Source organism: Argopecten irradians, chromosome 14, assembly GCF_041381155.1.
Source record: "Argopecten irradians isolate NY chromosome 14, Ai_NY, whole genome shotgun sequence".
Taxonomy (NCBI): Eukaryota; Metazoa; Mollusca; class Bivalvia; order Pectinida; family Pectinidae; genus Argopecten; species Argopecten irradians.
Genome location: NC_091147.1, coordinates 35,481,799 through 35,492,025, shown reverse-complemented (window position 1 = coordinate 35,492,025; position 10,227 = coordinate 35,481,799). Strand labels below are relative to the sequence as shown.

At 34.1% G+C, this 10,227-nt stretch overlaps 1 protein-coding gene across 1 annotated transcript; it reads right to left on the bottom strand.

Annotated features, from left to right (window-relative positions):
- Positions 1 to 543: 543 nt before the first annotated feature.
- Positions 544 to 10,056, bottom strand: LOC138307176 (uncharacterized). The gene is made up of 11 exons (XM_069247809.1): positions 10,053 to 10,056; positions 9,089 to 9,142; positions 7,523 to 8,793; positions 6,693 to 6,792; positions 5,194 to 5,244; positions 4,558 to 4,752; positions 3,894 to 4,064; positions 3,098 to 3,268; positions 2,575 to 2,771; positions 1,477 to 1,642; positions 544 to 998 (listed from the first exon to the last, which is right to left on the bottom strand). Exons 1-11 carry the CDS (start codon positions 10,054 to 10,056, stop codon positions 931 to 933), a joined length of 2,448 nt encoding a protein of 815 aa, XP_069103910.1. The 3' UTR covers positions 544 to 930.
- Between the last annotated feature and the right edge of the window lie 171 nt (positions 10,057 to 10,227).

Sequence of the window (10,227 nt, the reverse complement as noted above, 5' to 3'; positions counted from 1 at the left end):
ACAATGCGTAATTTGGGGATCGAACTGCTTCTTCTTTTTCAAGCGAAAAAAATCCTAAAATGGCTAATAGTCTTAACAAGGCGGAAATACATTTCGTAACTTGTCATAGTATGATACCCATTGACGAGAAACAATGTACCGTATTGCCGACTATTTTCGTGGGTATTAGATTTTCGCATTTTTCGTTTCCATCGCAATGAATGAATGATGAAACCGCAAAAATTGGAAATTTTCGTTTTTAATCTACAATGTTTTTAATATGATATCCTTGTCTGTGTTTAGTAATTACATCCTAACTCGTTTATCATATTTTAAGTCATGATATATGATATTAACGATGTTCCTTGGAGTGTTTGTTTAATTATGAACGCATTTTCATTTTTTAAGATTTTTTAACGAATTTGTATTAGTGTGAATAAAAAACAACTAATTAATTACGCAATGATACGTGACTTAAAAAAAGACAAGTCGTGAAAGTCACAAATACTTGCAGTGCAACATGAATAAATAACAATAAAGTACATAATTTAAAACAAAATAACACATCAGCATAACTTTATTTGTGATACAAATACAAAAACAAGAAATGGAGTATTTTAAGTACAACAGATCTGTATTATACATATACAAAATACTTTGATATCGTAGTTTTGTTGCGTCGAAATTTATACCACTAGTAGGTAAATGTAATAGGATACTTTATCAAAACAAAGATAATTGTGTGTTACAGTTCATAATTTCCAATTAAAATGGCATAACAATAAACATTCTCTTTGGTTTGTGTTTCATAGGCAATGCCAAACATTCCATAGTCATTAAAAGTATTATAAATTAGAGAATGAAAGCTAGAATCACTGTCCATTTGGAATATCCCAAGTCTTTGCGAGGATGATTTAGATACTGAGTGTCAGCAAAGAAATTAAAAGAGCATCATCGTCGTAGAAGCCAAAACAATGATATTCCCAATAAAACCAACCCATATGACATTCGGAGGATACCTGTTGTAAAAATGAAAAACAAAAAATCGTATAAATGATAGAGAAGGATTTTTATTCAGTATACATACTAAATACCTATTATGAATTTATTCAAACAGTATTTTTATTCAGTATACATACTAAATACCTATTATGAATTTATTCAAAGTGAAAAGCTACTCCCACAATTTGTATAAATTAAAAGGCTTTTAGCTATAATTATCCAATGATTATTATTTATCATCTTAATACCTCATATTTTTATTTTTATTCCGGATTTGCATATTACAGAGTTATCTACCCTTATGGGTAGGTACCGATTGTGACGTTATGTGTTTGCGAGCGTAACATCATACTTTTCAGCGAAAACGACGTAAATGTTTCCCATAAAACGATGACGTCACAATCGATACCTTCCCGCAAGGGAGGTAACGCTGTACTATGCAAAGACGAAATATACATTATTGGATGTCGCTATATGTCACCAGCGATTACTTACTCTCGGCACCGTTTCCACAGGAAGCCAGAAGATCAGCGCTACATCCAGCGTATCCCGTTGTTTCGTCACTTCCGTCGTCACAATCGTTTCCACAATCGCACACGAACGGGAATTGTATACAGGTAATCTGGCCACTCTCACAGGTAAACCAATTTGTGGGACAGAGCTGAAAAGAAGGAATATTCTCTATAAGTCCGAAAACAAATAAAGTTTTATAACATATAATCGTCTATGATTTTATTGTTTCCTAAGTTTTATGTTAAAGCCCCATTATTTTTTGGGGTGAAAAAAAATCTCGTCATAAAGTACCAAACTTTGCTGAATAGTAGAGCATATATCTTTATGAAAATATTCGCCAATAAAAAAATGCCCAACATTTCCATGTCTTTTCAAAAACGATAGAAAACCCCTCTTCGGAAATGGGGAAATCAGTAGTTCCGTCCCAGAGCCAAAACAATCTAGTACGCATGCGTAGGCACATAAAAAGTGGAATTTCCCTAACAAACTGCAACATCATGCATGGCGAATGCACTGAAGACTCGCCAAATACGTGTCGGCGAACACACATGGGTCCGTTGAAACGTGGTGAAGAGCGAGACCAATTCTTCAAACAACGGCAATTTATATATAATTAGCGGTCAAGTTGCTCGATCGCGATCGACTGCACGTTACGAACCCATGCATTCGACGCGTGGACCTTAAATACATGTTGTAAATGTATGTTTTATGTATTTACATGTAATTTCTATATAAAACTATTCAAAAAGTTTTATTCTTGAACGGAAAGACAAGTAATCATTTCGTTTAAAACATGTTTTAACGACATTTTTTTTGAGTAAGCATGTGTACAAAGACCACTTGGCTATGAAAACCACTTTTCTTTGCCTGTTGGGTTGGTTGTATAGACAGACTTAACTGTAGTTTGTTTTAATAAAAATAATTGGTTTATTACTATTAATACTACGCTTTCGTGCGAAGATTTGAAAACAAAATTTGATCATTTTTAAATAATCAATTTGTTTTAGTCATGTATTTGCTGAGAATTATTTGTATAAAAAAATTATAAAATATTTCAAAATTTACATATTGCTAGTTTACCTGATGGTAAACCCCGGCCTGACGGACGGGGCAGTCTTGTGTGTTACATTCGCTGAAATCACTAGACGCTCCGGGGCATTGGAGTCCGCCATTAAGAGGGAGAGGATCAGAACAGCTTCGGATTCTGGATCGAGTTCCATTTCCACAAGATAACGTACATGTACCCCATGCATTCCATGCAGCCCACTCCCCATCAACTGTTAATGTAAAATAAGTGATTACACATTGTTACTGAATAGCTATATACAAAATGTACAAAACCATACAACACATGCACATCGTTATCGCTATCACCTTTTTTTTTTTTTTTTTTTTTTTTTGCAAAATAAAAAAAAAATGTTTGTATTAACTTTGACAAACATTAGTTTGTACATTAGTTCACATTAACGATGTGCAAATATATTCAACTAATTACTGTTAGAAATTGAAGTGCACAAATACTGATCACCTGGAAAGGTTTTCCTCTGTGATACATGCATCATACAATTGTGTAACATTAATCCCGTAAAAAACAATAACTTACTTATACACACGGCAGTATTACATTCTATGGTAGCTGTGTCATTGCCTGCACACTGGGCACCGCCATGTGCTGGACTAGGATTAGTACAAGAGCGACTCCTGGTGGTAGTTCCGCCTCCGCACGTGACTGTGCACGTGCTCCACGCGTTCCAGTTCGACCATGCGCCGTCAACTAGAAACGAATTATCAAACATTGGCAATCAGCTTTTTCAATCATGATAATTGAGTTGTTGCATTGAATACGTTTTATTCTAGAAAATAATTATAATATCATGATGAAAATACATTTGATAATTTTGAACATATCCCTTTTTTAATAGGAATTAATAATGATTCTATATAACGTTATTTAGAAAAAAATATAATTAATTGAAAGAAATTACCGTTAAGTTACTTGTACTAAATGTCCATGACTTACACTGCTCAGAGAAAATACGAAAAATAAAATACAGTTTGCGACGAATGAAAATTCAACGAAAATGTGCTTGAAACCATGTTTATGAGTTTTCTTTTCAAATTACTATTTCAAAAGAAAATAAATAAATTATATATCTTTCTTCTTTTTACAAGTATATATTTTCGTTATGTAAAACATTTCGTTGATTTTTCTTGTTGCTATAGAACCACGAATAAAAAACAACGAAATGTGATTAATCCATGTTTTGTTACTTGTGCTGTTCCATCTGTAAACCACGAATATTTCTAGCCACGATATGATTCAAAAGCTGTTAACCACGAGAAAAAGTTCCCACGAATATTTGATATCAAACAGTATCAGTAAACACCATTATACGTACTTGGACAAGGACTCAATGTACAGCTGGTTGTGGACGTGTCACTTCCACTACAGTCGTTACCGTTGTATAGTGGGCTAGGGTTATTGCAGGACCGAGTCCTCGTCCTCGTGCCAGAGGCACAGGTCACGGAACAAGACCCATAGGAGCCCCAGGAACCCCATCCACCATGAACTAGAAATAGAAAATAACATTTAAAATAACACTTGAGAGAGTACACCATCAATATTTGGCCCAAAATGCAGTATGGCAATTATATGATCTCATTATTGAAGCGATACATTTGTATATCACAAAAATATCGAGGCAATTGAAATATATTTTGAATTAATAAATGAACAACAGATAACAATGTAAAAAAATATAGGTATCTTCTGTAAATTGAGATAAAAATATCGAAATACATTATAAACATTAACAAGGTATGCGAAAAATATATCTATTTCAAAATAAACATATCTCAATATAGTTTTGATATCGCTCTCACTCAATATAGATTATTTTATTTATAATGCGGTAAGCGATTGTTTCAAACGTTTTAAATTCAATGAAAGTTATTTTTTTAGTTTTAGAAGTATGAACGTAATGCATTTGTTTATGGGAACCATAGAGTTGAAAAATAAAAGTTGAGTGTAAACATCGCCATTAAGTTATGATAAATACCTACCTGGACAATAGGTTGATGGAGTACAGGAAGCAGTGTTTGTCGCACTTCCGGAACACTGTCTTCCGTCATATTTAGGTTCAGGATTGTTACAATATCTGGTCTGAGTCTTTATTCCAGTAGTAGCGCCCCCTGTTGTTGATCGACATGTTAGTGAGCATGCGCCGTATGCTCCATATGAACTCCAACCGCCATCAACTAAATTGATTAAAGGACAATACATGTAGTTGGATAAATATGAAGTGATAAAAAAATTAATAATTGAAAAAAAAATAATTTAATCATAAAATGTCCATGTTCTTATATGTCCAATACTATTACTAACATTGTTCGTTCTAGCTAAAATATTTTTTTCTGCATTTATCATTTTCCTTGAAAGGTTAGCTTATAGTGCGAGCTATTGTAAATTTCAAACCAAATATTAATTTCACAATATCCAGCAAGAGTTGAAATAATTGAACATGTTGCTTTATTTCACCGTAACATGACGTATTACGACTTATGTTGATATAACTTTACTTCTTTTGTTTCATCTCTAGTATATCTTTGTTCAATTTAAATTCATGTTCCCTTAATATATACGGTAAATGAGTTAAGACGCATAGCGAAAAAAGGCCTTTAAAATGTGGCTTTGCATACTTGGAGGAGGTGTTGCACAGTCCTCTTCTGCAGTTCCGTCACCATCGTCATCTACAAGAAGTACAAATTACAAATTTCAGCATTTTGGTTTATTATCCAGCCATTAGTAAAATTTTTGATGACTTGATTAATTTACAAATAAGTATAATAAGTAAGTGTAGACTATGCTAGCAATCGTTACAAATAACATCCATTTCAATAGTATTACGATTATTATCAGATATGATTAACTAATTGAAGGCCCGCTACCTTTGCGAAACAAAAATTAAAAGTTTCTTAAAAGGATTAATAATATACGAAAATGTATACCAATGGCCTAAGGGGATGTTTAACACCAACCAAATGGAAGATTCCTGCGTACAATATGTTAACAGTGAAGATTCATTTGGCTGTTTTGCCATCTGGCGCAGTGATAATCAACCGACTCGCCGTAATTAGGACAACGGCGAGAAACATAAGACGAAATGAAAATTAACATTTTATCTATTTAAATAAATTATTAAGAATGGGGTAGTAAGTGCTGAGTATCAACGGTAAGTGAATAACTTTTGTGACTATGAATATATCAATTTCGTTTTACATTCCCATTTTAAAGATTTAAACCTGTTCTTATTTATATCCGTCGAGTAGTTATTTAAACCGGATACTAATGTGTATATTTATTAGTATAAACACATATTTATCTAGCTTAAACGATGTATATTTACATTCTGAGTGTTTCGTCACTATATGAATCAACCAACTGACGAAAACAAATATTTGCCTATGATAACACTATGAATACGACGATTGTCGTGCACCGATCATCTGATTTCAAACAATACGCCAGATTCATATCAATAAAAATAATACCCCACAATATTTTAATGTGTAATGTCTAATGTGTTGTTTCTTGATATATAATCAACTAAAGGTTACTGTAATAAGCCAATCGAAACTTATTTTGACTATATTTCTTGTTTATCAATTGTCATTTACAAAAATAGTACGACCGGAAGGCGGAAACTTGAAAACGCGACGTTGAGGAACGACTTTGTCAGCCAGCGGTTCGATTAATCTCGTTTCTTGTCGTAAATGGGTGTCATGATTTTAAATATGATATAATAATATTTCAATAATTTTTGTTTTAACGAATAATTGTTATATTAATATTTGGATTGAATGTATTTTTCTAATTTTCATAGCGGCTATGAATAGCAGAAGCTATCTACATATCTTCCGAGGAGCGCTAACGCTAACGTGCTCCACGGAATATGTAGATAGTTTCTGCTTTTCATAGCCGCAAAGAAAATTAGAAAAATACATTCAATCCCTATATACAAATCACGATCTTTATGTCTACAACAACAACAAAAATTATTTTTGTTTGTTGTTACAAGAGTCTCGAAAATGGAAATAAGAACGATTATTAAATTGATGGTTGTTAGGATGAGAGCGGTCATCACATTTCAATGACATCATCATTTTTGTGATCCACTGGTCAAATGAATAGCACTCACCTCGTCCTTGGTTTTCTGTAGTACACAGTTCCTCATCAATCAGCCCATCACAGTCATTGTCTATACCATCACCAACCACAGTGGCAGTCGGTACGCAAATCTGTTGAAGCAAATACAAGATATTTTTAACATTTTCTGTTAAATGCCGTACTTAGCGTTCTATAGTTCTCGAATTTCAGAGTTTGTCATATTTCAATAGCAGAACATACGGCGACTGATGTGTGATTCTGAGACCACAAAATGGGAGTCTAATATTTGGAAAATATCAAACATTTATTGGCTGAATTATCCGAGAAAAAATGATCTCCGTATTTTGTCCTTTAATCTCCACAATAGTAATTTTATATCTTTCACTCCATCATTTATGTGCAGCTAGCTTAAGTGTCAGTTTAAACAAATTGCCAACTTAAGACATATACATCTTATTTTACATATACATGTACTCAGCAATAGACTCAAATAAGAAACTCAAACAAGTGAATTCTATGTTTCGTAGGACGATTGTTATGATAATGCTTGAATCACTAACCCTTGAAGACACATTTAGGCTCTTTTAAAAAAAAGATTAGACCAATCAATTAAGAAATATCATTGGTGAATTGGCTACAAAACAGTTTTAAAGTACACCGATATTCAGTCGTAAATATATTACACAAATTTATACTATGAATAAAAGAAATACTATTACACTTGACGTATTATGCTTCTTTCATTACTTTAAGTGTTGTTTTGAATATACTTGAAATCGTATAAAAGAGATGCATTTTTAAATGCAGTCTTATAATTATCCGATACAATATAGAAAAATGTAGATATTCAGCAATGATTACCGTGTTAATGCCGGCCATACGCATGCCTGTGGTAAACCCGTAGGTCTCGAAGTTGGCCTGCCCGTACAGATATCCACCAAAGATGGAGATAGGAGATGTGTGACGTACAGTGTGGGACCCCTCAGACACGCTGATGTAACCCCCTACATAATCGGTACCACTGATAGTATTGTATACAGTATTAGAGGGGAATGCATTGCCATCGACGCGAAGTCCTGATTTTTCTGATTCCTTGACGATGAACATGAAGTAGTTGCTATAAGACCCAAGAGAGTACTTTGGTGTGGTGAAAGTGTAGTCGGCTCCGAACTGTTCCACAGGAGGAATGATCATCATCATGGGATCAGATTGTTCATTCGATGACTGCTGACTTAGACAGAATTGAACAAGCAATATCGGCTTGTCTGCCTGTACAAGACAATAAGCACTGGATGAAATTGACTTCTGAACAACGGTTCCTGGACTTGCAAGTGTAAATGTATTGGAATATCCTCCGCTGATAGTTACAGTTGTGCTACTCTCACTGGCTATGAACTTGAAGTAATCACCGACAGTTCTCCTTGGTATAGGAACAGTAACGAAGCGCTTTCCCCAAGTGTCAACGTTCGTTAGATGTTCAACCAAGTGATCAGAACTGCCTCCTAAACCGATATTTGTCTTCCGATTTCCGCTGAATACAGAGACAGGCTTTGATGATTCAATGTAGGTTCCAGACAGATCGCCGTATGTAACTAACTGGAATGTGTCAAATCTGTTCATCGTGACGGTCAGTGTATTTCCGCTATAGTAGTTCCTTCCTCCCCATGATATGTACCGACTGCCAATAGCATCCCCAACTCTGATATTCACGGTTGTACTGTCGTTCACGCCAACAATCAGCAGCTCACATTGGTAGTACGGTGGGTAATATGTGATGGCGTAATATTCCGTACCAAGGACGTCAGTGGGTAGTCCAAGGAAGGCGTCACAGGAGTAAGTCTCCTTGTTAACGCCATATATAACCACCTCATCATCAGCAGTGATCCAGACAGCTTTAGAGCTCATTTCGTTCCCAGCAAGACGTATAGATGGGGTAAAGAAGAGCTGTTTGACAGTTCCAGCCGTGACGGAGAAGGCTTCATTGATTCCAGCTGCGCTGTACCTCGGAGCGGTCACCTTAACATTGACTGTCGTCGTCCTCATCGTTGTGACGAAAAGTTCGACGTTCATAGAAACAGCGATGTTCTCCATGTATCCTATGATAAATTCCGTACCGCGATTGTCGGGCGCACCTTTTCAAGAAATTGTTTAAAATACATTTTGAGTAAGAACATTTAGTAATTAAAATATTGATATATGATATCATTTCCATTGGATAACTGAAAGATTATGTTTTCGCTTTTCTGGTTTTCCTTTTATTTCTTTTCTAAAATTTATCTTATTGGTCAATTTTACAAAAATACCAAACGAATATGATAAATGCATACATATCACGTCGCTGTTTTCACAATGAATGGTATCTTTAATACCTATTGTCTAATAACTTAATTGCTTTGTTCAACTATTCTTTTTTAGCATAGTTCTTACCTTGAACGGAAGCTATGACACACAGTAGTGACACCAGCCGAATAGCTACGGCCGCTGGATAAAAACGAAAATATTATTACCACTCGCGTGTCATAAAACATATTACTGCGGCATTCTGATCTATTGTTAGTTGGATTTGAACTTTCTTTCGCAGCTACTAAATTTTGTGATTTAGCGAAGAATATCGTTCGAAGGTTTAAAATTTGAATAAAAATTCCTATCGATATAAATTATAACGATGTTCAAACTAGGAGATAAACTTTCGCGAATTAACTTCGATCATTACATTCACGAAAGCTAATCGCACACGAAAGTTGGTTTACAACACTGAAGATATGAAGGTATAATAAAAACTGACAAGATTCGTGTTCAAATTACAGATGATATCAATAATGAAAGAAATATACATTTCTTTCTTATAGGACTTAGTATGACAAGATAAGATGCCAACAGATCATAAATGATATTCATCATAATTGATAATTGGTGTTTGATCGTGTCTATGCATGTCTAATTAACACACAAAAAAAAATATAAATAAGTTATTTTTTCTTTGGTGCACGCGCATTCAGTACATCATTCTATATAGGATATAGTGCCATGGAATTTTTTCGGGATGCAAATAATTATTTTTCATATTTTAACTTGAAGTAAGATTTGAAGCTCAAACTTTTCAATGGTGGTAATGGTGTAAAGTAAGTAACTTTTGTAACTGAAGAAAAATACTAAATTGTCTGCTCCTGTTTTTGATAGTGAAAAACTACATTTGTCAATTAATACCTTATTACTCATTTTGTTGGAGTTAGAATATCTTAAGTTGAAATTTTAAAAATTTAAATCCCATCAAGTTCTAACATTCATATATCTTAACTCGTTATTGGTTTTCAAGTATATAAGAACTTTTACACTAAACGCAGTAACAAAACATGTAATACAAATAATAATATCATGAAATACAACATACCCATAGTGTGAATCTATAGAGCCCTGTGGTCGAAGCAGTGGACGACGCCAGGAACTCCTCCGAAATAAATAAGTTCACCTGTACTTCAGGTTTATAAGCATTAGTTTATCGTATACAAAGGGTAGTCCAATAACCAGTTCATTAATTCTTTAACTGATGTACAATTTAAAAGTGC

Coding starts and splice junctions, on each gene's coding strand:
- LOC138307176 (XM_069247809.1), bottom strand. Junction 8,794..9,088: donor TGTCATAGCTTCCGTTCAAG/GTAAGAACTATG, acceptor TTTCTTGAAAAG/GTGCGCCCGACAATCGCGGT. Junction 3,269..3,893: donor TACATTGAGTCCTTGTCCAA/GTACGTATAATG, acceptor ATTCGTTTCTAG/TTGACGGCGCATGGTCGAAC.